The 27,435-nt window shown below is 61.2% G+C and overlaps 3 protein-coding genes across 4 annotated transcripts; 2 read left to right on the top strand and 1 right to left on the bottom strand.

The window, feature by feature from the left end:
* The first annotated feature begins 233 nt into the window (after positions 1 to 233).
* On the top strand, positions 234 to 15,558 carry SMARCD2 (SWI/SNF related BAF chromatin remodeling complex subunit D2). The gene is made up of 13 exons (XM_079327669.1): positions 234 to 529; positions 7,662 to 7,849; positions 9,941 to 9,983; positions 10,416 to 10,538; positions 10,862 to 10,981; positions 11,342 to 11,437; positions 12,183 to 12,284; positions 12,806 to 12,967; positions 13,154 to 13,251; positions 13,714 to 13,849; positions 13,945 to 14,067; positions 14,387 to 14,488; positions 14,576 to 15,558. The coding sequence occupies exons 1-13, from the start codon at positions 374 to 376 to the stop codon at positions 14,627 to 14,629; spliced, it is 1,503 nt and encodes a 500-aa protein (XP_079183795.1). The 5' UTR covers positions 234 to 373; the 3' UTR covers positions 14,630 to 15,558.
* PSMC5 (proteasome 26S subunit, ATPase 5) lies at positions 15,031 to 19,362 on the bottom strand. 2 transcript variants are annotated; one of them, XM_079327673.1, is made up of 13 exons: positions 19,236 to 19,362; positions 18,804 to 18,875; positions 18,231 to 18,300; positions 17,852 to 17,949; positions 17,540 to 17,596; positions 17,232 to 17,462; positions 17,029 to 17,155; positions 16,584 to 16,774; positions 16,410 to 16,508; positions 16,215 to 16,325; positions 16,021 to 16,107; positions 15,712 to 15,767; positions 15,031 to 15,172 (listed from the first exon to the last, which is right to left on the bottom strand). In XM_079327673.1, the coding sequence occupies exons 1-12, from the start codon at positions 19,272 to 19,274 to the stop codon at positions 15,714 to 15,716; spliced, it is 1,236 nt and encodes a 411-aa protein (XP_079183799.1). In that variant the 5' UTR covers positions 19,275 to 19,362; the 3' UTR covers positions 15,031 to 15,172; positions 15,712 to 15,713. The 2 variants fall into 2 exon arrangements, with proteins under 2 accessions (XP_079183799.1, XP_079183800.1); XM_079327674.1 differs by having other exon boundaries at positions 15,031 to 15,167.
* A 269-nt stretch (positions 19,363 to 19,631) lies between these two features.
* Positions 19,632 to 27,433, top strand: FTSJ3 (FtsJ RNA 2'-O-methyltransferase 3). Its single transcript, XM_079327677.1, has 22 exons — positions 19,632 to 19,668; positions 20,042 to 20,168; positions 20,851 to 20,956; positions 21,092 to 21,138; positions 21,282 to 21,361; positions 21,468 to 21,567; positions 21,800 to 21,994; positions 22,273 to 22,388; positions 22,889 to 22,993; positions 23,080 to 23,180; positions 23,257 to 23,337; positions 23,423 to 23,593; positions 23,850 to 23,985; positions 24,061 to 24,257; positions 24,343 to 24,466; positions 24,604 to 24,697; positions 24,995 to 25,148; positions 25,237 to 25,313; positions 25,440 to 25,536; positions 25,637 to 25,820; positions 26,298 to 26,392; positions 26,600 to 27,433. The coding sequence occupies exons 2-22, from the start codon at positions 20,102 to 20,104 to the stop codon at positions 26,787 to 26,789; spliced, it is 2,517 nt and encodes an 838-aa protein (XP_079183803.1). The 5' UTR covers positions 19,632 to 19,668; positions 20,042 to 20,101; the 3' UTR covers positions 26,790 to 27,433.
* Positions 27,434 to 27,435: the final 2 nt, after the last annotated feature.

Raw genomic sequence — 27,435 nt, 5'->3', positions numbered from 1 at the left:
CACGTCCATGTACCTCACACGTGTGACGTCACGCACGCTACGCACGCGCTGGGGGCGGAGCTACCAGGTGTGCGCGCGGCGCCGTGGGCGTGACACCGAGGGGGCGGGACGCTGTCCGGGGGCGGGGCTCTATCGGGGGCGGGGCGCTGTTTGGGGCGGGGTTTCTCTGGGAGGCGGGGCTCTGTCGGGGGCGGGACGCTGTTTGAGGCGGGGCTCTGTCGGGGGCGGGGCGCTATCCTGGGGGCGGGGCTCTGTCCGGGGGCGGCGGGCGCGCAGCTTTTCCCGTTCCCGTTCCGGCGCCGCCGCTCGGAGCCGCCGCCGGGGCCTGCTCGGCCCGTCCTGTCCCGTGCGGTCCGGTCCGCTGCCCCCCGCCATGGCCGGGCGCGGCGCCTTCCCGCTCAGCCCGCTGCCCCCCGCCGCTGCCCCGCCGGCCCCGGGCCCCGGCACCGCCCTGCTGCGCGGCCCCAGCCCCGCGCCCGCCGCCGCCCCGGGCTACCGCGCCATGGGCCCGGCCGCCGCGCAGTACCAGGTGAGGCGCCGGGGGCCGGGAGGGCGCGGGGGGCAGCGGGGCCCGGGCTGGGGCCGGCGGGGCCTGCCCGGGGCAGCGCGGCCGGGCCGGCATGGCCCGGACCCGCGGTGGGGCCGTTCTGCTGCGCTGTGTACTCGGGACACTTCCCCTTCCCCCGCTCCCACTTTGCACCCTTAGCGCCCGGTGAAAGTTCGGCCGGGCCGTTCCCTCCCGCGGCGGGTGAGCCGGGCCCGGGCTGGGGTCGCTGTCCTGGGCCGTGACCCCGATCCGTGTCCCGTCCCTTCCACGGCACGGAGCCGCCGGGAGCACATCGTGTCCTTGGCAAAGGCGGGGCACCGCGTGCTGCAGGTGCAGCCTCCGCGTAACCCCGAGTGTTCTCGGTGTGCCCTCCCGAAGGACGAGGGGTTGCCTCGTGGTGGGAGAGGAGAGCCGGCGCTCGGAGTGTTGGGGAAAGTGAATCAAAACAGCCAGCAGCCCTCAAAAAGCACGTGAAATCACTTATTTTTCAGCCTGGCATCTTTTGCAAGTAAATTCAGGAAGTAAGAACTGTGTTTGCAAGGGTCTGGAGGGACAGGACGCAGGGAATGGATCCCACTGGCCAGGGCAGAGCTGGGTGGGATGTTGGGCAGGAATTGTTCCTGGCAGGGTAGGCAGGGCTGGCACAGGGTGCCCAGAGCAGTTGGATCCCTGGCAGTGCCCAAGGCCAGGCTGGACAGGGCTTGGAGCAGCCTGGGACAGTGGGAGGTGTCCCTGCCATGGCAGGGATGGCACTGGAGGGGCTTTTATATCCCTTTCAACCCAATCCATTCCATGTTTCTGTGCTGTTCCAGCAGTAAGAAGTGTATCCTGACACACATTCTGCTCCCCCTTGCACACCTGGCTTCTCAGTTCACTGCCAAGCTTGTGCTGATTATTTTGGGAATGAGTTTTCAGGTGTAAAGCTCAGTTTTCCAGGCCAGCTGGAAATGGAGGAGCCCAGTTGTGCAACACATTCTCTGGGCCACCGCTGCCTCCTCCAGAGCTGTGCCGAATTTGCATGATTTAAAAGTCAGAAAACAAACCAAGCTCAGGGAAATTCTGGCTCCTTCACACAGTAGAATGAAATAAGTTCTTCCTGCAGCCTTCAAAACGCCAGAAAATGGTGTTGGAAGCTGAGCTGGCCGAGTGTGAGCCGCTGGTAACTGGAGGCGGCGGCACTGCCTGACCTTCCATGTGCAGGGTGCAAAATCCAGCTGGGAGCCGCAGGCAGCCGGGTAAACAGGCTGGCAGATGCTGCTTCCCCCAGGGCAGGGACAGCAGCAGCTGTGGGGAGCAGGGGCAGTGTCCCCGGGGTGGTGTGATGTCCCCGGGGTGGTGTGATGTCCCCATGTGATGTGATGTCCCCGTGTGATGTCCCTGGCACAGCAGGATCCAGGCCCCTGAGCTGGTGTTGAGTGGCCTCTCCCTGAGCCTGGGAAAGAAGAGGATCCAGAGGGTCTGCCCTTTGTTTTGCAATTCCCAGGCCGAGGAAAACAGCCCCTCCCATCCCTGCCATGACCCCAGGGCTTGGTTCTGTCCCAGTTTTAGGAAGGCCTCTGTTGTTTGGGCACCAGGAGACAGGAGAGGCCCTGGCCAGGCCAGCGAGGGCTTAGGGGCTCTAATCTCGGGATTATTAAACATATGCTCATCCTTTGGACATCCTTGTGTGCCTGCTGGGGATTTCCTGGCAGCCCAGGCAGGGAATCCAGGGGGCTCCTTTGGTGGGAGCTGATGTTTCCAGAGCAGCCAGGGGCTGGTGCCATGGCTGGAGCAGGAAGGAGAGGCCTTTTTCCAGGAGCAGGAAGATCAGGCATGGTGGGAGGTGTGGGCAGATCCCCCACCCTGATCCCTCTCCCTGCCCCTGGAGCAGCCAGGATGCCCAGGCTGAGCCCCAGCATCACATTCAGTGGAAGTTCAGCAGGAAGGAGCCTTCCTGTTTTTTCAGGTGCTGGTTTCAGGTTTAGGAGTTTTTCCTCCAAGTTTTGGGATTAACACCATGGCCTGGAGCAGCATGGATCTGTGTGGGATGAGACCTTAGAGTTAGCACTCTGGCCTTGCAGTTACCACCAGCTGATGCTTCCCTGGTGCAGAATTAGGTCTCCATTTTAACATCCAATTAGGATGTTATTGGCTCATGTTGGGAAGACAGAGCCTGGATTCCCTGGGCCAGGAGGCTGCTGCAGCCTGAGGACTCTCTCATGGCTCTGTGATCCTGTCCCTGGGCAGGTGGCAGTGGGAAGTTGTAGTTCATGGAAAAATCCATGGAAGCAGCAGGGCAGAGGAGCTGAAGTGTGGAATGTTGTGCCAGGTGAGATTGGGGAGCCTGGACATGCTGGAGAGGGTGTAGTGCAGGAGAAATCCACCCCTTTGGGAGCAGGGAGAGCAGTGCTCTGCTCCTTGAATGGTTGGGACTGGCTTGGAGGGGGCCAGGGGAGAACAGCCAGGGCTGGAGCTGCTCCAGCAAGCTGCTTGTGCTGGATAACCCCACCCTTCCCAGGGGAGAGGCTTTCCAAGGCAGGTTTCATCAGAGCCAGAGCCTGGAGCTGCTTCCAGCACTGATCCAAAGCAGATGGACACTGTCCTTTGGAGCAAGGGGAGGAGGGCAGAGCAGAGCCCAGGCATGCTCTGCTGCTCCAGGGAAACGTGACAGGCAAGGGGAAACAGCAGCACCTCCAGGGCTGCTGCTCCCTCTGCTTCCCCAGGGCCCCCCCTGGAAAGTTTGGCCCTGCAGGAACAGCACAGGCAGGGTATGGGCCAGGCCCATCTCTGCTCCTCCCCAGAGCCTCCTGCAGCTCCCAGGAGGAGCCAACACCTTTGTTCCTTCTTCCTGCTGCAGTTCCTGTCCCTGTGGGATCTGAATCCTGTGACCTCTCCTTTCTGTGCCCTGGGACATCCATGGCTCTGGCTGTGGACAGGCAGGGTTGTCCAGCCAGGCAGCTCTGCTGCTGTTGGAGACATTCCAGGATGTGTCCTGGGTCTGCTGGGGGCTGTGCCTGTGCTGTGCCATTCTCCCTTTGATTTACCACTTCCTCATGTCAGCTTTGCAGTTGAGATCTGGCTCCTGGAGCTCCTCCTGTTTCAAAGACAGAAGTTTTCCAAGTGTGGGGGAATCTGGGGGCTTGCAGGGAGCTGCAGCAGCAGCATCTCCATCCCAGCAGCACCTCCCAGCTGAAGGTCTGTGCCAGGCTCTCTCTCCCTGGCACCCTCCCAAGAGGGATTTGCTCACAGATAAGGAGGAACAAAGGGAAAAATCACCCTTTTAGGGTGTATGGGAGGGCTCATCTGATCCCAATCCACTCCAAGCCCTGGGCAGCAGAGCTTTCCTGGAGCCCAACCCATGTGGAATTGGAATCCTGTCTGAACAGGGGCTGTGTCTGTATCCCCATGGGAAGTGCTGCTGCCTGGGCACCAGGGGAGGAACTTGCAGGAAGAGCTCTTGGTGCTGGGCCAGGCTCTGCTCCAGAGCCCCGGGCAGGGATGGATGTGGCTCTGGCTCCCTGATTCCTGTCGGTGTGCAGAGCTGGATCCTGGAGCAGGACAGGACAGGTGTGGGGAGGAGCCTTCCTCCCTGGCTGGGAAGCTGCAGGGAAGAGCCAGGATCCCAGCAGGGACACAAAGAGGCTCTGGAGCTGTTTGCAGAATTCCTGCTTTGCCTCCAGTTCTCTCTCCAGCCCAGCTTCTTCCTGCAGATTCATCCTGGGATTTATTGCTTGTCTTTTCTGCTACCAGCCCCCGATTTCTGGGCTGCCCTTCCTCAAGAAGAGGCCTTTGGCAGGCTCAGAGGCTCCTGCCATGCCAGCAAACATCCCCCAGGCATCCTTGCAGCCCCCCGCTGGATGTGGGTGGGTTGTAGCGGGGCTGTGCGGTGCCCGGGTGACCCCAGAGCTGCCCTGTCCCTGGCAGGAGCACACAGGGCTGTGTGCTGTCCTGCTCCAGAGGCTCGGGGAGGCTGGCTGGGCTCCAGGCTGCTCCTCACGCTGAGCTTGCAGGCTTTGCCCTTTGTCTGCCCCTGGAGGGGAGGGACGGGGCGGGCCCGCAGTGCCACAGGGACAGGGGGTGCTGGGCAGGGATGAGCTCCTGCTTGCAGCTGGTCTGATCACATTCCCAGAGTTTAAACCCTCTGCATCCTGGGATTTCCAGGCTTTCCAAAAGGTGCTGAAGACAGGCTTCACCCCTGGGCCGTGGTGCTGCTTCCTGGCTTGGCTGGAGGTTTAGGCTGGGCTTGTGTGAGAAAGGTTTGGGAGCCTCTGAGGGCAAGTTTGCCCTAGGCACTCGTGACTGGTTGAGACAAGAGGCTTCTCTGTTGCAAATCTGAAAATCCTGAGAGTAAACTGAGAGGAAAAATCCATGTGGAGAGTTCTGCCCTCCCCTAATTACTCACTCAGGCAATCTACTGTGTGTCCTTGGTGGGCTGGAAGTCACTCCCTGGGCATCTGAGCTGTGGCTGATGGGAGGTAATGGGGAAGTTAAAGTGACAAATCTGTGTATCCTTGTGCTGAACCTCCCCCTGCCAGTGGAATTGTCTCAATGGAGCCCTGGAAAGAGCAGCTGGACACACAAGAGACCTTGCCCAAGGATGTGGAGCTGTCAAAGATTCTCTGAAGCCTCCAAATCTCTCGGTTCGGGGGTAGATCTGAAATGTGCTGCATGGAGAGGCAGAGGGATGGAGGAGAGGCCTCAGGGCTGCCCTGGCCAAAGGACAGGAGCTGGGCATGGCTGGGTCAGCTCCAGGTGTGCTCCTGACAGCATTCCCGGGTCAGGGAATGTCTCTGTAGCTGTGGAACCTCCCTGGCACTGAAAAACACCCAAGGTTTCCCTGGGAGCCATTTCCTGCTCCTGCTGGCTCCAGGGAATGCAGGCTCTGCTTCCAGCCTGGGGTCTGCACTGAGCTGCTCTGGAGGCCCAGAATTTCAAATTAAAAGCTTCCCAGCTCCTTCTGGGGGTTTCTCTGCTCTCCAGAAGCCCTGGCAGGTGTCAGCACAGGTTTGGGTTCCACAGGGGTTCCCCAGCCCTGCTGAGCTGCAGAACATGTACTGTGGTTTGCTGTGTTACACAGGGTGTGGGTCCACCCAGCTCTGCCACAACGGATTTCTTGATAAACCCAAAGAAACTGGGTCCTGGCCTTGTGCTTTTGGCACAGAAAGGTGCTGCTGGCCCTGCTCGCCCTCGGTGCTGCTGCCAGAGTCACGAGGAGTTGTGCAAATGGGGCTGAGCAGGAGGAGAGGAACATCTGGGAGCTGGGAGGAGGAAAAAGGCGCCTCCTGCCCTGGGGAAGGGCGGGTCAGAGCCCAGCTCTGGGGCTGCTGCTTCAAAGGCTCTGGAGCTCGTGTGGTTGTTTGTTGTGTAACAGACTCAGCCTGGGCCGGGGGGGGGGGGTTGAGCTTCCACGTGCAGCGCTAATCCTGGGGCCCTAATCCTGCCTGGAACACGCTTCTCTTGGGATCTGCTGCTGGCAGGGGCACCAGGAGCAGCTCAAACCCTTGGGTTTGTGTTTATCAGCTTTGCATGGGGGTGGGTTTGGGGTTTTTTAGGCTGCAGCTCCATCAAACCTGCTACAGCTCTGAGCTGTTGAGGGCAGGCCAGCTGCAGCTCCCTCTGGCATCCAGGGTTTGCTCCCAGACGATCCCCGTGTGCAGGGAATGAGGTGTTTCCTTGGCTCCCTGTCCTGCAGGGCTCTGGGGATGTCCTGGCACGTCAGGAGCCTGAGGCAGGGCAGAAATGTTGTTCTGCTGGCTCGGTGGCTCTCCCAGCCTCCCACCTTGGCAGGGGGAGCTGAGGATCAAAGGATCCCGGGAAGCTGCTGGATCAGCCCCAGGGTGGAGCAGGGAGGAGCAGGAGGGGTGGCTCATGAGTCCTGGGGAGCTGGGACCGATTGTCCCCGGGGGGACAGCCTGGTGGCACCTGAGGCACCACTGGGTGCTGCCAAACCAGTGCTGAGGGGCTGCCAGGGCTGTGTCATGGATTTGTGTCGTGACTCCCAAATTCCCTGGGAAGGGGAAGGATGGGAGCTCCTGCCTCCTCCATCCCTCACTTCCTTCCTGCCGGTGGGAAGAAGTGGGATTGCCCTGCTTCCCCCTCCTGTGCTGCTTCCAGCGAGGAGCCCACGAGGTCCCCGGGCTGGGGACATTGCTGGCAGTGTCCTCGTGCTGCTGCAGCTGCGGGGTGGTGGCACAGGGCAGCTCCACAGGCTGCCCTGCCCTCCATGGCTTCTCCTGCTGCTCCTGCTGTCATTCCCTGCTGCCCGCCCTGGCACAGCGTGCGCCCTCCGCAGGAGGTGGCCCCGGAGGCGGTGTCACCGAGGGTGGTGGCCCCGGGGGCGGTGGCACGGTGGGTGGTGGCCCCGGAGGCGGTGTCACCGAGGGTGGTGGCCCCGGGGGCGGTGGCACGGTGGGTGGTATCATCGAGGGTGGTGTCACCGAGGCGGTGGCCCCGAGAGGGTGGTGGCACGGTTGCTGGCCCCTGTGTAACCCGTGTCTCTCTTTTGTGGCCCCGAGGGTCGTGTCACTGAGGGCGGTGGCCTCGAGGGCAGTGGCACTGGGGGCGGTGGCAGGTGGCTGGGCTCTGTGTAACCCGTGTCCCTGTTTTGTGGCCCCGAGGGCGGTGGCACTGAGGGCGGTGGTCCCGAGGGTGGTGGCACTGAGGGCGGTGGCCCCTGGGTGGTGGTCGGGCCCCATGTAACCTGTGTCCCTGTTCTGTGGCCCCGAGGGCGGTGGCACAGTGGGTGGTGTCACGGAGGCAGTGGCGCGGTGGCCGAGCCCTGTGTAACCCGTGTCCCTGTTCTGTGGCACCAAGGGCGGTGGCCGGTGGGTGGTAGCCCCGAGGGCGGTGGCACTGGGGGCGGTGTCACCAAGGGCGGTGGTCCCGAGTAACCTGAGTCCCTGTTCTGTGGCACTGAGGGTGGTGGCACTGGGGGTGGTGTCACCGAGGGCGGTGGCCCCGAGGGCGGTGGCCGGTGGGTGGTGGCACTGGGGCAATGTCACCGAGGGTGGTGGCCGGTGGGCGGTGACACTGGGGACAATGTCACCGAGGGCGGTGGCCGGTGGGCGATGTCACTGGGGGCGGGCGGTGTCGCCGGGCTGCAGGCGGCCCGTGTAACCCGAGTCCCTGTTGGCAGCAGCGGCCCGCGATGCCCCCCGGGGGCCGGCTGCCCATGGCCGGGCTGCAGGTGGGCCCCCCGGGCGCGCCCCCGTACGGAGCCGGCTCCCCGCTGCGGCCCGGCCTGCCCCAGGCCATGATGGATCCCTTCAGGAAGCGCCTGCTGACCCCCCAGGCACAGCCCGCCATGGCCACCCCCAGGAGAGGGTAAGGCTGCTGTCCCCCCGGGGGAGGGGGGGTCCTGTCGGGACCCGCTGCACTTCCCAAAATCACAGAGGGAAGGTGGGAGGACATTCAAGCCCATCCAGTCCCACCCCGGGACACCTTCCCCTATCCCAGGTGCTCCATGAGCCCAGGCTGGGCTTCACCTCCCGCAAATGTTTTCCATCTGAACCGAGCCAGGAGCTGCTTTGTTCAAACCAGGCACAGCAATTCAGTGCAAGCAGGATCTTCTGAAACAGACAGCAGAGCTGTGTTTTGGAAATATCTATATAACTATCAATAGTGTCTGATATAAATGTAGGTATCAATGAGGTGTCACTGCAGATACAGAGCTGTAAAACCACGGCTGTAATTCTACTCAGGACAGGATGCCAGGGCTGTGTCCAGTCAGTGTTTGACTCTCTTTAAGACCCCAAAGCCTCTCTGGATCCCCAGTCAGGTGTGTCTCAAGTGCCACAGCTCCTGTCCTGCTGCAGGGGGAGGGCAGCAGGGCTTTCCTCCAGCCTGGCACCTGCCAGAGCTCAGGAATGGGATGTTTTGGGATGGGGGCAGAGATCCCTCAGTTTGCAGCTTCCCCTCACTCTGATCTCCACACCAGGAACCAAAGAGCCTCATGGAGTCCCCAGCAGCAGCTCCTTGTCCTCCCAGGCATCCCTGGTAGCTCTGGCAGGCACAGATGTGGCTGGAAGTGTGGGATGGGGCTGGCAGATTTTAGGGATGCTCCCTGGAGCTGCAGTCAGGGCAGGACTCTTTGGGCTCTGCCAGCAGCTCCTCGCTGGTTCTCAGCCCTGCTGATCCCTCTCTGGGGGGGCTTTGTGGTTCCTGCAATCTCCAGGCAGGATCTCTTGGTGCTCATGGATTCTCAGGTCCCATTGCATTCCCTGGCAGCTCCATTGGCTCCCTGATCCCTCCTGGGGCATCCCAGCACTGCACAGCAAGAGGGAGCTGGGGACTGGGGACAGGGAGCAGCCTGGCACCCCCTGGGTCACCAGAGCCATCCCAGACTGGGGACAGGGAGCAGCCTGGCATCCCCAGGTTCACCAGAGCCATCCCAGACTAGGGACAGGGAGCAGCCTGGCACCCCCAGGGACTCCAGAGCCATCCAGGACTGGGGACTGGGGACAGGGAGCAGCCTGGCACCCCCAGGGTCACCAGAGCCATCCAGGACTGGGGACTGGGGACAGGGAGCAGCCTGGCACCCCCAGGGACTCCAGAGCCATCCCAGGCTGGGGACTGGGCTCAGGGATAAGCCAGGCTCAGCTGGCTGGGCACTCCCTGCTCCCAGCCAGTAGATCAGGAGATTAGGAGCTGCCAGCTGCTCTGGGGTGTCCAGACCCTGCAGGCAGGAGGAGTCAATGAGGCAGGAGTTGCTCCAAAGCAGGGCCTGACCTCTCCTTGAGTGTTCTCCTGGGCCATGCAGTGTCCCCAGCCCCCTCCTGTGTGATGCTGCTGCTCCAGGTGCAGCTGGAAATGGGGATTCCCTGTGCTGCTGGACTCGGCCCCATCTCCCATGCAGGAAATCAGCAGAGTGTTCCCTGTTGTGCCAGGCTCAGCAGGAGCTCACTGGGAGCTGGGATGGGCTCGGGGTGGTGGGAATCTGCAGTGGGCAGGGTTGAATCCAGCTGAGCTGGATTTTCCCAGGATTACAACCCCACAACAGCAGGGTTTGGTTTGAGCTGGGTTTAGGGGAGGTCTGGCTTTGGTTTGGAGCACTGAAAGAGTGGGATGGCTGCTTCCAGAGAGGAAATTTGAGACTTCTGTCCTGCAGCCCTGGCTTTGCCTTGTTATCACCTTGCCTTGCTCCAGGATTTCCTGGATTTCCTTCCCTGGTGTCAGGCTCCAACTTGCAACACCTTTCCCCCAGGAATGTCCTGAGTGGGAATGGGCCCCCAGTCCCACCCCTGGCGCTGCACAGCCCCCCCGCAACAGTCTCACCCTGGGAGCAATGTCCAATGGCTCCTGCAGCTCTGGCAGCCTCGGGACCAGGACCATTCCCAGTGCCCAGCACCCTCTGGGCAAGAGCCTTTCCCAATATCCATCCTGCAGTGAGGGCTGTAACTTTTCCCTGTTCCCCAGGGTGAAGAGGAGGAAGATGGCTGATAAGGTGTTGCCACAGAGGGTGAGTGTCACCTCAGGCCAGGGGACAGAGCTGGGCTGCTGCAGGGGATGGGGGGTCCCCACAAAGGGAGGATCTCCCTGAGTTCCCTCCTGCCCTCTGGGAGTTTCTGTTCAATCCCAAACCACCCTGGAATGTTCCTGTCTCTCTCTCTGGCATGGCAGCAGAGGGTTGTGGTGGGCTTGGACTCTGAGCAAGCAAGGAGCAGGAATGGGGTGGGATGGAAATCTCAGGATCTTGAGTCCCTCTGGAGATGCCAGGGCTCCATTCCATGCTGGGAAGTCCGACTGGTCTGGACAGACCAAACCTGGCACTTTGCAGGGCTCCAGGCTGGGTTTAAAGTAAGAGCTGGGTGCTGGACTTGTCACCTGGTGCCTGCTGGGGCTGGGGGTGCAGGCCATGCCAGCACAGCAGGAGTGACCATTGCTGGCCCAGATCCGGGAGCTGGTGCCAGAGTCCCAGGCCTACATGGACCTGCTGGCCTTCGAGCGCAAGCTGGACCAGACCATCGCTCGGAAGAGGATGGAGATCCAGGAGGCCATCAAGAAACCCCTGACGGTGAGTGGGGGGCTGGGAGGGGCTGGGAATCATGGATTCATGGAGTCATGGCATTCATAAGGTTGGAAAAATCCTCTAGGGTCAGTAAGTCCAACCATCAGCCTAAGCCGTGTGCCCAGGTGGAATATCCACACGTTTCCGTTTCCGGGTTGGAGGATTCTACCTCTGCCCAGGGCAGCCCATTCTGATGTTTATCTGTGGATAAACTCTCCCTAATGCCCAATCTAAGCTTCCCCTGAGGCCATTTCCTCTCATCCTGCAGTGGAGATGGGTGCTGTGGTGCCCTCTCACTCTGTCCATCCTCTCTCTGTTCCCATCCACAGCAAAAGCGCAAGCTCAGGATTTACATCTCCAACACCTTCACCCCAGCCAAGGAGGAGGGAGAGGGGGGAGAGCGTGTGGCCTCCTGGGAGCTCCGTGTGGAGGGGAAACTGCTGGAGGATGTGAGGATCAGCAGGGATGGAGGAGGAACTCTGGTCCATCAGGAGCATCCAGGAGGGAGGGAGGAGCTGGTCTGTTGGGATCCAGGAGGGTGGAGTGGTGGTGGTGGGACGAGCTGGTGCATGGGATCATCCAGGAGGGTGGAGTGGTGGTGGTGGGAGGAGGAGCACTGGTCCATAACAATCCAAGATGGGTGAGGAGGTGGTTGGAACACTGGTCCATAAGGATCCAGGAGGGATAAATGATGGTGGGAGGAGGAGCACTGGTCTGTGAGGAGCATCCAGGAGGTGCTGGGAGCACTGGTGCTGTGCTGAGAGTTCAGCTGGATTTGGGATCAGGAATCTCTGCTGCCCTGTCTGCAGCCCAGCAAGCAGAAGAGGAAGTTCTCCTCCTTCTTCAAGAGCCTGGTGATCGAGCTGGACAAGGAGCTGTATGGGCCAGACAATCACCTGGTGGAGGTGAGGTGGGAAGGGATCCCAGTGGGAAATGGGGGCATGGCCTTGCTGCTGGATGCTCAGCTCCTGATCCAGAGCCTGTCCTGCTGGGAGAGGGGGTGAGCAGGTTTTGGGGCTGGGGGCAGTGCCAGGCCCTCCATGGGCATCATGCTCTCCTGCTTTCCCAGCTCAAGTTCAGGGATGTATTTTTCCCTGGAGAGCTGAGCTCTGACCCCTCAGCCCAGGCCTTGAGCTGTGCTGTGGGGTGTGGGGGCAGGGACATGGCTCCAGGGGCAGCCTGGCACAGGTGGGTGCCCATGGTGCTGATGTGGGAAGAAGGATTTGCCCTCCTGCCTGTCCCTGAGCTGCAGGGTCCTTGGGGGGTTTAAGCCATGCCTGGGAGAGGGATCAGATTTTTTTTGGGTGTTCCTGCCTAGAGCTATCTGTGCTTTTGCCCTGGGAGATTGTGTGGAGAGGCTGAATCCCCTTCTGGGGGGGTTTGGGAGCAGCTCTGGTGCAGATTCCCTGCAGGATTGATCCAGAAGCAGTGGGAGCCCAAACACCCAGGGCTGGAACTGCCCCCATCCATCCCAGTGCTGGAGCACATCCCAGGATGGGATGGACTGGGAGAGCTCTGATCTGGGCTCAGGAGCTGCCAGGGCATGCCCCAGGCTGTGTGGCTGTGCCAGCCCCTGGGCAGAGCCCAGCCCACTCTGCAGACACAGGCCCTGCTGGCCCTGGCCTGAGCAGTGTCCCCTGTCCCTGGCAGTGGCACCGGATGCCCACGACCCAGGAGACCGACGGCTTCCAGGTGAAGCGTCCCGGGGATGTCAATGTCAAGTGCACCCTGCTGCTCATGCTGGACCACCAGGTAAGGAAGGCCTGGGGGCAGCCAGGGCTGGGGATGGGCTGGCTCAAGGGCTTTGGATGAGGGTTTGGCGATGCAGGGGTTGAAAGGAGCGTGGGGAGCTCTGGGCATGGAGCTGCAGTGGCACAGGGGCTGTGGGGAACACTCCTGAGGGCCAGACTGATCCCCTCTTCTTTGGGCAACAGGAGCAATTTCTCCGTGGGAGTTAACTGGGACAGGGCTTGGATGAGGGTTTGGGGGATGCAGGGGTTAAAAAGTGCACAGGGAGCTGTGGGCATGGAGCTGCAGTGACCCAGGGGCTGTGGGAGACATGCCTGAGTGCCTCTTCTTTGGGCAGCAGGAGGAATTTCCCTGTGGAAGGGGAGTTAAAAACTGGGACAGGCTGCCCAGAGAGTGGTGGAGTCCCTGTCCCTGAGCTGTCCCAGGAGCAGGTGGGCAGGCAGGGTACAGGACAGAGGTGGGGCAGAGGATTTTTTGCATGGGGAGGGGTTTTCCATCCCAGCTGACCCCTGCTGTCCCCACAGCCCCCCCAGTACAAGCTGGACCCACGACTGGCCCGGCTGCTGGGGGTGCACACCCAGACCAGGGCCAGCATCATGCAGGCCCTGTGGCTCTACATCAAACACAACAAACTGCAGGACAGCCACGAGAAGGAATTCATCAACTGCAACCGCTACTTTCGCCAGGTGCCTGCACATTCCCACCTCATCCCGCTGGGAGCAGCCTCTCCCTGCCCCCACAGCCCTCCAGGCTCTGCTAGTGCCCCTTCCCTGGGCTCTGGCTTGTACCACCAGCTTGGGGATGCCCCACCTGGCTGCACAGGTGAGGGGAGACCCTGCCAGGGGTGCCAAGGGCTCTGCTTTGCCCCCCAGATCTTCAACTGTGTCCGCATGCGCTTCTCTGAGATCCCCATGAAGCTGGCGGGGCTCCTGCAGCACCCAGACCCCATCATCATCAACCACACCATCAGGTGGGGGCACAGCTGGGCACGGGCCCTGAGGGGCTTTGTGGGGTGGGCTGAGCAGTGTCCCCAGGACTGAGGGGCTCTGCAGGGTGGGCAGTGGGGTGGGCAGTGTCCCCAGGACTGAGGGGCTCTGCAGGGTGGGCAGTAGTGTCCCTGGGGGACTCTATGGGGTGGGGACTGGTCCAATGTCCCCATGACTGGGAGGGCTCTCAGTGGGGTGTGGAGTGGGCTGGGCAGTATCCCCAGGACTTACGGGATCCATAGGACAGGCAGTGTCCCCAGGGCACAAAGCCCAGGAGGCTTTGAAGTCTCCAGCCTGAAGGACCAGCCCAAGTCACCTGGGAGGGGAAGAAGCACCAAATTTGAGGATTCTTGGGGCGCTGGCCTTGCTGTCAGGGGTCCATCCCCACCCCCCAGCCAGGTCCAGCTGAGAGCAGCTCAGCAGATCTCCCCAACCCCATCCCCCAGTGTGGACCCCAATGACCAGAAGAAGACAGCCTGCTATGATATCGACGTGGAGGTGGACGATCCCCTCAAAGCCCAGATGAGCAATTTCCTGGCCTCCACCACCAACCAGCAGGAAATCGCCTCCCTGGATGCCAAGGTGGGAGGGGACAGTGCCAGGGGACAGCCCTGCAGGCGGGGACAGCTGTGTCCTGTGGGCTGACACAGCTCCTCTGACCCCTGACACCTCCCCAGATCCACGAGACCATCGAGTCCATCAACCAGCTGAAGACACAGAGGGATTTCATGCTGAGCTTCAGCAACAACCCCCAGGATTTCATCCAGGAATGGATCAAATCCCAGAGGAGGGACCTCAAGGTAAAGGGGAACAATTGAAACAGAGGTTTAGGTTGGATATTGGGAAAAATTTCTTCATGGAAGGGGTTTTCCAGCACTGGCACAGCTGCCCAGGGCATGGTGGAGTTCCCATCCCTGCAGGGGTTCACAGCCATGGATGTGGGTCAGGGTCAGTGCTGAACACGGTGCTGGTGTTGGGGTAAGGGTTGAAGCTCTTTTCCAACTTTAACAATTCCACGATTCTGAGGCCATGGGGCTGGGAGGGGCCTGGGTCCATCCTGGAGCTCAGAGGGGTCTGGGTGCCTGGGGGAGCTCACTGCTGTGCCACCCCTGGGCTCAGATCATCACGGACGTGATCGGGAACCCCGAGGAGGAGCGGCGCGCTGAGTTCTACCAGCAGCCCTGGGCGCAGGAGGCCGTGGGCAGACACATCTTTGCCAAGGTGAGCTGGGGCGGGGATGGGGGTGGGACGGCAGTGCCAGAGCCCTGGGACACCGGCGGTGTCACCTGAGCGCCGCCATGTCCCCAGGTCCAGCAGCGCCGGCAGGAACTGGAACAAGTGCTCGGGATCCGCCTCACCTAAGGCGGGCGGGGCCGCTCCCGCCGCCCGAGCCGGACGGTACCGACTGGAAGCCACAGCACTTGCACAAACCCGATGTGCCTGCAGGGGTGGGAGCCCCCCGAGGCTCCCCGGGCCGAGCACAGCGGGGTCCCCGCTGCCCCCAAGTCCCCGCAGCGCCTCCTCCGCTTTGCATCGCGCCTCTCCCCGCGCAGCCCCCGCGGGTTTCCCGCTCCCCTTTCGCTTCCAAAATCCCTCCGGGAGCCGGGAAGCGCTGCCCGTGCCCAGGGGGAGGAGCTGCCAGCCCCACCCCGAGCCCAGCAGGCCCCGCCCTGCCCCTCTTCAACCAAAGTTCGTCATTCCAAACGCCAGCTCCCCTCGGCCCCCGATGTTTTGCACTATTTTTGTGAACAGGTTTTATATAAAAAAAAAAACACGTAAAAAAAAAAAAAAAAGGCAGCGTTTTGTACAGTGGGTTTGTATTTGACTAGTTAATTAATATATTAATTGAGTTCCTCTTCCTGCACTGGGCTCTGCAAGGGGCTCGGGGAGGCTCCCAGGGCTGCTCTGGGGATATGGAACCGAGGGGTTGGGGTTCAGTTTGTGACAATCAGTTTATTCCTTCCCCCACTCCCACTGTTTTACATAATTCCATAATTAACCACTTATCTTGACGAGGTTTGGCAGCAGAGGGGGTGGCTCTGCCCCAGGAGCCCGTGGCCAGTGGGGGCACAGGGGCACCAAGAACTGGATACTGGGGAGGAGGGAGGGGACCACGGGGACAGTGCCACCACTGTCACCCTCACTGAAGTGCCTTTGTCCCCCTGCAGGCTCCTGCAGTGGGGGTGGCGTTTACAGATTCCCAGGGTTGGGCTCAGGGGTGCCTGCTCTGCCTCTTGTGTAACCAGTTTTTGTCTATTTTGGATCTTTTCTAATAAAAGCAGTTAGCAGCAGCTCTGTGGGGTGTGTGCTGTGTCCTGCAGCTCTGGGGGTGTGCAGTGTCCTGCAGCCCCCACCCCATCCCCCCATCAGTCTCCAACTCAGTGCACAGGCCTGGCCAGAGCAGCTCTTTATTGACAGCACAGAGGAAACAGTTCTGGTCTCACCGTTATTTCCACAGCTTCTTGATAGACATGTTCTTCTCACTGTCCTTCTGCATCACCTGGGGGGAGGGGACAGGGGAGAGTCCAATATTCAGCGCCCAAACTGGCTGTTAATTACCCCAAAAACAGCCCAAGACCAAGTTTTAGCATTGCACAGGGAGGGCTCAGCAGCCTCCGTGTCCAGCCAGGCCCTGTGTCCCAACAGCCTCCCCCGTCACTCATATGGTGACAGTCGCCTGTTTGTGTTCCTGGCAAACACCACCCAGGACACTTTGTGCCCCCATTACCCCCCACCTTTCCCCTGGTACCCACCTTGGCTACGGCCATCTCAAAGTCCTCCTGTGTGACGTGCACCCTCCTCTCCCTCAGTGCATACATCCCTGCCTCTGTGCACACACCCTGGGGGGACAGGAGAGGAACATCAGCCAGTGCCCCCATGCCAGCCCCATCCCTCAGAGCCCCCAGCTCACCTTCACCTGCCCCATCCCCCAGAGCCCCCAGCTCACCTTCACCTCGGCCCCCGAGGCCCCCGGCATCAGCTCCGCGATTTTCCGCAGGTTGATGCCCCGGGTCAGATTCATCTTCCGGGAGTGGATCTTGAGGATGTCCAGGCGGGCCTGGAGCAGGGGCACAGGGAGGGTTGGAACCCAGGAATGGCTCCCAGGGAGAGGGCAGGGGCAGCTGGGGGGGGGCTCTGGTACCTCCTCATTGGGAGGGGGAAACTCGATTTTCCTGTCGATGCGGCCGGGGCGCAGCAGGGCTGAGTCCAGGATGTCGATCCTGTTGGTGGCCATGATCACCTGCACAGGGGACAGCTGTCACCACCCTGGGCACCATGGGGCTGGCAGGACCCCAGGCACAGCTGGCTCCTCTACCTTGATGTTCTTGGTGGCCTCGAATCCGTCGAGCTGGTTGAGCAGCTCGAGCATGGTGCGCTGCACCTCGCTGTCCCCTCCCGAGCCGCCCTCCAGGCGGGACGAGCCGATGGAATCGATCTCATCCATGAAGATGATGGAGGGCGCGTGTTCCCGGGCCATGACGAACAGCTCCCGCACCATACGGGCCCCTGGGGGGCACAGGGCTCAGCCTGGCCTGAGCCCACCCAGCCCCCAGGGGCACAGGGCTCAGCCTGGCCCGAGCCCACCCAGCCCCCAGGGGCACAGGGCTCAGCTTGGCCCGAGCCCACCCAGCCCCCAGAGCCAGAGGCTGCCCCTGCCCCCCCCAGGGGCACAGGGCTCAGCCTGGCCCAAGCCCACCCAGCCCCCAGGGCTCAGCCTGGCCCCCAGCCCCCAGGGCCCCAGGCAGCCCCTGCCCCGTTACCTTCCCCGATGAACTTCTGCACCAGCTCGGAGCCAGACACGCGGATGAAGGTGCAGTCGGTGTGATGGGCCACAGCCCTGGCCAGCAGCGTCTTCCCTGTGCCGGGGGGGCCGTAGAGCAGCACCCCCTGGAACAGCCACAGGGCACCTCAGAGCCTGCCTGGGGACAGGGACAGCCCAGGGACCCCCCAGAGCAGCACTTGCCTTGGGCTGGGCGATGCCCAGCGCCTCAAAGAGCTCCGGGTGCTTCACGGGCAGCTCGATGACCTCCTTGATCTCCTTGATCTGCTTGTCCAGGCCCCCGATCATCTCGTAGGTGGAGTCTGGCACCTTCTCCACCATCATGAGGGACACCAGTGGGTCCACCTTGTTGGGCAGGATCTTGTGCAGGGTGTAGCTGTCGTTGCGCAGCGCCACGCGGCAGTTGGGGGTCACCTGTGGGGACAGCACAGGGTGTGGGTGATGGGTGTCCCTGCCAGCCCTGGGGACCCCCCCAGCCCCGGGGCACTCACGTCATTGATGTCGATGTTCTTGTCCACATCCACCACAAACTTCCCTTCTGGGTGCACCTTGAAAGCAGCAAATACCCGGGGGAGTTGTCACCTCTGCTGAGGGACACCCACATGGCCTGGGAGGAGCAGGAGGCAGCAGCTCCAACCCCACTGGACACCCCACGGCCACCCCAGGCTCAGCACAGCCCTCCCAAGAAGTGAGCAAGGAGCTTCCACCCCACATCCCTGAGCTGTCCCCTGCTCTCTAGGGACACAGGGCAGTCCCCCAGCCCCCCCCCAGCCCTGTCACCTCAGGGCAGCTCAGCCTCGTACCTTGACCAGCACCTTCTTCTTGTCCATGGCTCTCACCACCTCTCCCACGTAGGATCCCTGCTCCTGCAGCAGCTGCAGCTCCTCCCGCAGCAGCCGCACTGCCCCAGGGACAGGGAGAGCTCAGCACCAGCCCCAGGGGCTGCAGCCCCCCAGAGCCCCCAGCCCCAGGTGAGAGAGCAGCTGCAGACCCTACCCTTGGCATTGAGCTCGTTCCTCTGTGCCTGCAGCCCCCCCAGGCCCAGCCCAGAGCCCCCAGCCCCAGGAGAGAGCAGCTGCAGGCCCTACCCTTGGCATTGAGCTCGTTCCTCTGTGCCTGCAGCCCCCCCAGGCCCAGCCCAGAGCCCCCAGCCCCAGGTGAGAGAGCAGCTGCAGGCCCTACCCTTGGCATTGAGCTCGTTCCTCTGTGCCTGCAGCCGCCGCAGGTTCTGGCTCTTCTCGTTCACAATGAGCTGAAGGGAAAAGGCTTTGCTGAGTGGCCTTGGGATCACCCACACCCAGAGTCAGGGCTTGCAGTAAGGAATCTTGGAATGCTTTGCATTGGAAAAGATGTTAAAGCTCATCTCACTCCACCCCCTGCCATGGCAGGGACTCCTTCCACTGTCCCAGGCTGCTCCCAGCCCCAGTGTCCAGCCTGGCCTGGGACACTGCCAGGGATGAGGGGCAGCCACTGCTGCTCTGGGCACCCTGTGCCAGGACCCCCTGCCCACCCAGGGAACAATTTCCTCAATATCCACCCAACCCTGCCCTCTGGCAGCTGAGACATGGATGGGGACAGTACCTCAGCCAGGGGCAGCAGTGTCCCCAGCTGAGGGCACAGCCCCCCTCGTGTCCCCAGAGCCCTCGGGAGGATCCTGCCCGCCCCCAGCCCCGAGACAGGGGTAGGCACACGGCCACAGCACACTGGCTGGAAGCACAGTGACACTGTGGCGGTGTCCTCTGCCGCTGTGCTCACCTGCAGCTCCTCGATCTTGGACAGGTAATACTGCCGGAGCCCCGAGCCGCCCTTCCCTTCGTCCATCTCCATCTGGTACAACAGAGCTCAGCGGCCCCGACTCCCCCCTCGCACCGCCGGGCCGGGTCCTGGCTCCTCCTCCCATCTCTGTTCCCAGTCTGCCATTCCCGCTCCCGGCCCCTTTCCCTCCCCTCGCTCCCTTCCCCACACCCAAAGCCGAGTCCCGCGTGCCCCGTGCTCCCAGCGGTGCCACAGCAGCCGCAGCTCCGTTCCCTGCGAGCCCCGATCCCGTCCCGCCGAGTCACGGCGCTGCCAGGCCCCAGCAGCCTCGGCCGCAGCAGAGCCCGGGCAGCACGGAGCGCCCCGAGTCCCTCCCGGAGCGCCCTCGGTCCATCCCCAGCGCGGCCCGGCCCGGCCCCGGCCCGCCCGCACCTGCTCGGGCCCGTCCAGCGCCATCTTCTCCGCCGGCATCGGGCCACAACAGAGATGGCGGCCGCCGCCTTCCGCTGCCCGCTCGGCGTGATGGCGTCACTTCCTGTTCCCAAAAGCGCACGGCCCCGGTGTGCACGGACCCCTGTCGGGACTGCGCCGCCATCTTGGAACGGTCAAAGGTGATTTCTCCGTATTGGAAAGCACCCGAAGGGAAGGGCAGGGTTGTGATGCCCCACCGGGCGGGCCCGTTATTGTTTGCCGCACCTCCGAGGGGACCCGCCCTTCTTCCGGCCTCAGGCTGCAGAGCAGGGAGTGCGCCACGCCTCCAATGGCGGCCAGAGCAGGAGGAAGCGGAAATGGAGGGGTTCGCGCGGGGCACGCCGGGAAGGCGGTGCGGGCACGCGGAGGGAGCGGGAGCAGGAGCAGGAGCAGGGTCTGGATCGGGTTCGGGTTCGGGTCTGGATCGGGATCGTGTTGGTGTCCCGGGACGGCCGCTCGGGCTGGAGAGAGGGGCACGGAGGTGTCGGGGCCGGGGGGACGTCGAGCCCGGGTGGTCGAAGGCTTCAGGGGAGAACAGCGGGGCCGAGATGCGCCTCGGGGTGCGGGCGGGCCTGAGGGGCAGTGCTGGGGCAGTGAGGGGGGCTGGGCGTGGGCACTGGGCGGGCATGAGGGAGGAACTGAGAGGGGTAACGAGGGGAGAGAGCTGAAGCGACACAGGGCACTGGAGGGGACACTGAGGGAGGCCGGGGCTCCCCTGCAGAGCCTCGGGATCCCCAGGCCGCCCCTCACTCCTGCTGTCCCCACAGCCCCAGGCCCTTGGCTGACTGCACATCCCCGTCCCCCCGAGGGACCGCCCCGCCACCACCATGGGCAAGAAAAGCAAACTGGGCAAGAGCCGGCGGGACAAGTTCTACCACCTGGCCAAGGAGACAGGTGAGGGCCGTGCCTGGCGCTGGGTGATTTACCAAAATATGAGTATTGGTCTAACACTGATGCTTATCTGTGACGGACAAAAGAGTCTCTAACAATTTAAAGTTACAAAGTGTGTGTTTATTCAGCGCTGGGCAGCAGCGTGAGGTAATCCTCTAATGCACACTGCAAAATCACAGGTGGCCACAAAATCTAATTATTGATAAAGGATTCAAACAATACATATCCACAATGACAGCCCCTTCCATCCTCCTATTCCTATGGTAATTAGCTTGAATAACAGTCAAGCGTGTGTGATTGACTTTTTAAATTAAGTCTGGTATTGTGGGGAGGTGTCTTGAAAGAAATAAGGCAAGTCTTTCTCACCCTGAACTGTTGACCTTTTCTATTAATGACAATACAAATGGTTTCTGGGGATAGTCCGGCTTTCCACAGAATGGGTTTCTGGTTGCATTGTCTATGTTCCTTTGGATCTGCTCACTAGTTTCATATTTTGTTATTGTAAGCACAGCTGAGCAAACATAAAATCACAATCAATTATTGGAGTTTCAGTTAACATTTTTTTCTAACTTTTAATTATTTCCAGCAAAATAACTAAAATACTAGTTTTTTAAGATTAGGTTTCATGGGGACAGGAAGGGTTGAAGGTCCTGTCACCCCAGTAACCCCCCCTGCTCCCCCCCAGGCTTCCGCTCCCGCTCCTCCTTCAAGCTGCTGCAGCTCAATCGGAAATTCCAGTTCCTGCAGAAGGCCCGGGCATTGCTGGACCTGTGTGCAGCTCCTGGCGGGTGGTGAGTGGGGACAGGCCACCCACAGTGGCCTGGCAGTGTCCTGTGTGTTCCCTGTTGTGTCTCTGCCCTCCATCCCAAACCCTGAGAGCTCTCCTGGGATCCTGCTGCAGCTTTGCTGCTCTTTGTTCTTCCCAGGCTTCAGGTGGCTTCCAAATTCATGCCAGTGTCCAGCCTGATCATTGGTGAGTGGCAAGAGCTGGGGATAGTCCTTGAATGTGACAGATGACAAGGATGCTGGCCTGGGGATCCTGGGAGGAGGAGGGGCTGAGTGGGGAAGGCACTTGGGAGCCCCTTTTGAGAGGATTTGGTGTTTTCCTTCAACCAGGGGTGGACTTGGTGCCCATCAAACCCATTCCCAACGTGGTGACTCTGCAGGAGGACATCACCACCGAGAAGTGCCGCCAGGTACTGTCCCAGGTGCCACCTGCTGGTGCCCTGAGCTGGCAGGGGGGTCCCAGGGGATGGAGTAGGGTCCCTTGGTGAGGGTCACATGGGTGTCCTTGTCCCACAGGCCCTGCGCAAGGAGCTGCAGACATGGAAGGTGGACGTGGTGCTGAACGATGGGGCACCCAACGTGGGAGCCAGCTGGGTGCACGATGCCTACTCCCAGGGTGGGCCTGCTGGGCACAGGGGGATGGGACATCTCACTGCTCTTGAGGAGTTTTGGGCTGCTTTGGGTTGCTAGGGACCTTAAAGCCCATTTAGTGTCATTTTCCACTTGGTGCTCCAAGCCCCATCCAACCTCACCTTGAGGATGAGGCTTCTCTGGGAAACCCATTCCAGCCCCTTTCCATCCTCCCAAGAAAGGGTCATTCCCTCACTCCCTTTTCTCTCCTGCTGCAGCCAACCTGACCCTGATGGCCCTGAAGCTGGCCTGTGAGTTCCTGTGCAAGGGTGGCTGGTTCATCACGAAGGTTTTCCGTTCCCGGGATTACCAGCCCCTCCTGTGGATCTTCCAGCAGTTCTTCCAGAAGGTCCAGGCCACCAAGCCCCAGGCCTCTCGCAATGAGTCTGCTGAGATCTTTGTGGTGTGCCAGGGTAAGCACCCAGGGGGACCTGGAGCAGCTGGGATGGGACTGGGAAAACCTGCTGGTGGCTCTGATCCCTCCATCCCTGCAGAAATGGTTTTGATTCCTTCATTCTGGGAGGAATGGCTCTCATGGTTCTCATTCCTCCACCCCAGGAGGAATGGTTTTGATGGTTCTGATTTCTCCTGGGACAGTGGAATGACTCTGAGCTTTCACTCCTCAGAAAAGTAGCTTTGAGTTCTCCATCTCAGAGTAATGTCTCTCATGGCTCTGATTTCTCCATCCCAGGTTATCAGGCTCCAGACAAAATCGACAGCAAGTTTTTTGACCCCAAATATGCCTTCAAGGATGTGGAGGTTCCCACTAAGTCTGTCAGTGAGCTGGTCAGCAAAAAGAAGCCCAAGGTATGTGCAAGGCCAGACACAAACGGGACTGGGTCTAAAGAGATTCTGTAATTAAAGGTGTTCAGAATGAAAGATTTTGGAATGGGAAGTGTTGGAAGAGCCAGTTTGGGGGAGGTTTGGAGCCTTAAAGTCACTGAAATGGGGCCTGTGAGGCTGGGGCTGGGGTAGTTAAACGCTACAGGGGTTGGGCACAGGGTTTGTGTCTCTCTGAGGTGGCTTTAGGACAGTAAGTCTGTGTCAAGTGGTCTCAGCTGAGCACAGAGGTGGCACAGGTCTGTCACTGTCAGTTTTTGTGTTTGAGGTGAGACTGGGAGCTGTTACTGCACTGGGGCTGGACTGGTCATTTGTCCTAGCTCAGGAGTTCTCAAGTACAACCCACAGATACGTTTGGGTGGTCACTGCAGCAAACATGAGTTGGGTGACCCTATCCACCCTTCAGGGCTGGTGGTCCCTGCCTGTCTGTCCCCTGCCCTGGCTGCCACAGTCCCTTTTGCCCCCAGGCCGAAGGCTACGCTGAGGGTGACACCACGCTGTACCACCGCTTCACCCTCATGGACTTCCTCAAGGCTGCCAACCCCGTGGACTTCCTCTCCAAGGCCAATGAGGTGTGTGTCTGGAAGGACTCCCTGTCCCTTGTCTGGAGGGGAGACTGGGATTTGAATTTCAGTCTAAATCCCTTTTCCTGTGCCAGATCACACTGGGGGACGGGGAGCTGGAGAATCACAGCTCCACCACGGAGGAGCTGCGCCAGTGCTGCAGGGACATCCGAGTGCTGGGCCGCAAGGAGCTCAGGTGCTGGGGGACCCTGAGACAGCCACACCCCCCAGCTGGGCTTGCTGGCTCTCCCTAACAGCTGCCACCCCACCAGGGCCCTGCTGAACTGGAGGACGAAGCTGCGGCGCTTCCTGGCCAAGAAATTGAAGGAGCAGGCAAAGGAGTTGGATATCAAGTAAGACCAGAGAGCAGGGCTGTCCTCAGGCTGGGATGGGCTGTGCCCAGCACAGCTTCTCTGAGCTTTTGGATCCTTTTGGCAGCCTGAGCTCTGATGAGGAGGAGGAGGGCAGGGAGGAGGAGAAGAAGGAGAAGATGGAAGCGAAAGCTGCAGCTGCTGAGGAGGCAAAGAAGCAAGAGGAGGCAGAAGAGCAAGAGGAGGTGGAGTTGGCCTTGGCAGAGATGAAAGCCAAGGAACTGGCAGAGCTGAAGAGGTAGGAAAAGGAGGAGAGATGGGAATGCAGCCATGCAAACAGAGGGTGGCAGTGTCAGCCTGTCCCTGTGCTGGGTGGGGATTTGTTGGTTTGGGGTCCTTGGGCTCCTCTGCTCCTCCAAGCAACTGAAGTAACTGTTCCTGGTTGTTACTGGTGCCCCCTTACAGGAGATTGGCAGTGCTGTGGCAGGGGCTGAGCCTCTGGGGTATGTGTGTGGGTAGGGGACAGCGTGGCCTCACCCCTTTGCCTCCTCCAGAAAGAAGAAGAAGATCCTGAAGGAGCAGCGGAAGCAGCGGGAGCGCGTGGAGCTGAAGATGGACCTGCCAGGAGTGTCCATTGCCGATGATGGGGACACCAGCATGTTCTCCCTGCGCAGCATCCACAGGACCCCTGTACGTGGGGGGGCTCCCACGGGGGGGTGGGACAGGCGTGGCGTGTCACCTGTGTGACTGTGACCTGTGCCACAGCTGCTGGATGAGCTGTCCCGGGGGGACATGGCCTCGGCCGACGCCCTGCTGGAGATCAGCCCTGGGGACGATGACATCTACGTGTCGGATCACGAGGAGGAGGATGACGTGTCCCTGGCCAGTGACCTGGACCCAGAGGAGCTGCTGGAGATCGAGGCCCGGCAGCGGCAGCTGGAGCGGGAGCAGCGCGGGAAGAGGTGAGAAGGGAGGGGTGTCCTGGGCAGGGGCTGCTCCAGGAGCCAGCCAGGGCTGGGGCACTGATCCTGCTGCTCCCTGTCACAGGCCAAAGTTTAAACAGAAGGAAGAGGTTGAGGAGGAGGAGCAGGAAGTGCAGAATCCCCTGCTGGTGCCCCTGGAGGAGAAGTCTGTGCTGGAGGAGCGACGGACCAGCCTGTGGTTCGGGAAGGTGAGGCATTCCTGCTTGTGAGGCAGGAATGATGGAGCAGCCTCAGCCCCAGCAGCTTCCCAGGGCTGTTCTGGGGTGATGCCCCCTCCCTGGGGCTGATCCCCTCCTGGAGCTGGCCCCACTGTTGCCCATCCCAGGACGCCTTCGCCGGCATCGAGGATGATGCAGATGAGGAGCTGGAGTTGGGGCAGTCCCAGATGTTGGCTGAGAGGCAGCGTGAGGCTCAGAGAGGTGAGGGGGTGCAGAGTGACAGTTCCACAGCCCAGTCTGGGGCACTTGGTCCAGCCACAATGGGGATGCTGCCCTAAGCAGCAGCATGGGATGGTTTGGGTTGGAAAGGTCCTCAAAGAGCACCCAGTTGCAAACCTTGCCACATGCAGGAGCACCTCCCACTAGACCAGAGACTGTTGCTAGCCTGTGCCACTAACGAGCTGTCATTAGGGCAGTGTTAATGAGCAGGATCTCTAGAGGAGTGGCTATGGTATCATCTGCCTTGGTTCTGTCTCACCCAATGTTTCCCATTTCCAGACAAGACAACAAAGAAAGGGCAGAAGAAGAAGAAGGTGGCCCAGGAGGAGGAGGCTCCAGCCGAGCTCACCCCTGCAGCAGCCGTGGCTCCCGATGCCAGTGAAGCTCAGGAGGAGCAGAGCAGTGATGATGACAGCAGCAGTGAAGATGAGAGGTGAGGGCTGAGGGGATGTGGGTGTCCTCCCAAGCTCCACAGTCCTGGAGACCTGAGGAACCCCAGCCCTGCCCGTTCCTCTCCACAGGCCACTGGCACCAGTGGGGAAGAAGCGGGGCCGTGTCGAGCCCTGTGGCTTTGAGGTGGTGCCCATTGAGAAACCAGGTGAGTGGGGGGCTATGGGGGTCCCTCAGGAGGGACAGGAGATGGGGACAGGGACAGACCATGGTCCCCAGGACTGCTCCCTGGCTCTTGGGCTTCAGCCAGGCCAAGCTTATCCCTGTCCCACAGTGAAAAGAGTCCTGGATGCAGAGGGCCTGGCCCTGGGCTCTGTCATTGCCACCTCCAAGAAGGCCCGGCGGGACCTCATCGACGACTCCTTCAACAGGTACCTGGCTGGGGGCTGCAGGGGCTGCAGGGTGTGTTCCCCATCAGGGACAGGTGCACTGGGGCCCCACGTCCTGCTCACAGCTCAGCTGGCACTCCAGGTACTCGTACAACGAGGAGGAGGGGGAGCTGCCCGAGTGGTTCACGGAGGAGGAGCGGCAGCACCGGCGGCGGCAGCTGCCCGTGGACAGGCAGACGGTGGAGGCCTATCGGCAGCGCTGGAGGGAGATCAACGCCCGCCCCATCAAGAAGGTGGCAGAGGCCAAGGCCCGCAAGAAGCGCAGGGTGAGTGGGGTGGGCACCCCTGGCTCCTCTCCCAGGGCCTCAGTCCTCCCTCTGACCCCTTCTCTCCTCCAGTGCCCCTGTCCCATCTCTGATACCTTATCCTTTTCTGACACCCTGTCCCTCCTCTCAACCCCCTGTCCCTTCTCTGACCCCTCTCCCACTTCTGACTAACCTCTCTGATCCCCCATTCCTCCTCTAATCTCTGTCCCACCTCTGACCCCTGTCCCACCTCTGACCCCCCCATCCCTGTTCTGATTCCCCCATCTCTCTTCCAACCCTGGTCCCACCTCTGACCCCCCCATCCCTCTAACAATTCCCCCATCCCTCCTCTGACTCCCCTGTCCCACCTCTGACTCCTGTCCCTCCTCTACCCCCTGTCCTTCTTCTGACCCCACCCTGTCCCTTTTCTGATTTCCCCATCCCTCCTGACTCCCCTGTCCCTCCTCTGACCCCATGTTTCCCCTGGCTGCCCCCCAGATGCTGAAGAAGCTAGAGCAGATGAAGAAGAAGGCCGAGGCTGTGGTGAGCACCGTGGACATCTCGGAGCGGGAGAAGGTGGCCCAGCTGCGCCGGTGAGTTGCCAGGCCGGGGTCCAGCTCCTCCCTTTGTGGCTGGGCTGGCTGTGGGGCCATGTCCCTGCAGCCACTGGGACAGATCTGTGTCCCCACCAGGCTGATCCAGGGCTGGCAGAGCCAGAGGAGAGCTGGGATGTTGCCCCAACACTGGGTTTGGTTTTTGTCCCACACAAACTCACTCTGTCCTTTGTCCTTCTCCTGCAGCATCTACAAGAAGGCGGGGCTGGCCAAGGAGAAGCGGCAGGTCACCTACCTGGTGGCCAAGAAGGGCGTGGGCCCCCGGGTGCGGCGCCCCCCCGGCGTCAAGGGCCAGTTCAAGGTGGTGGACAGCCGCCTCAAGAAGGACGTGAGGGCTCAGAAGCGCAAAGAGCAGAAGAAGAAGCGCCACAAGTGAGATGGGAGTGGCTCCATCCCCAGCAAGGGACTCAGCTCAGGGCACAGGCCTGGCTCCTGTGCCCCACTGCCACCTCAGGAGCCCTGGGGACAGGGCTGGGGCCTGGCCACGCCTTGCCTAGTGCCTGCCTTGCTGTGCCAGTGACTCGTGCTCTCCCCTGGGGCACAGATGGGTCATTTGTCCTCCAGGTGTCACCGGGCTGCCTCTGCTGGATGACTCCCCTGAGGAGATGGCTGCAGCAGCCACGTCAGCCCCAGCTGTCCCCAGGGAGGGTGTGGCTCTGGGGGACATCCCTGGGCCACAGTTGTCACTGAGGTGACAGAACAGTGGTGCTTCTGCCCAAAGCAGCTGCTCGGGGACAGCAGAGTTGAACCCCAGTCTGAGACTGCCTGGGGCTGTGCCATGCACCTGGGTGAGGTGAGGGACCCGTGCTGGCACTGCTGTGTTCTCTTGTGTCATGTGGCAGGTAGAGAGGGCACTGCTGGGTGTGTTCTGTACACCTGCTCATGCCTCAGGAGCCTTCCTGGTCCAGTCTGACAGGGATTGACTCTCCTGACCTTCACCTCCTGCCACAGCAGCCACCCTGTTCCTTCTGTCCCCATCCCCTTCTGGGGTGGGACCCTCAAGGAAGAGAAAAACCAAGAGT

The sequence above is a fragment of the Erithacus rubecula genome (genome assembly GCF_903797595.1).
Source record: "Erithacus rubecula genome assembly, chromosome: 27".
NCBI lineage: Eukaryota > Metazoa > Chordata > Aves > Passeriformes > Muscicapidae > Erithacus > Erithacus rubecula.
Note: the sequence above shows the minus strand (reverse complement) of the source record. Positions and strands in the feature narration are given on the sequence as shown.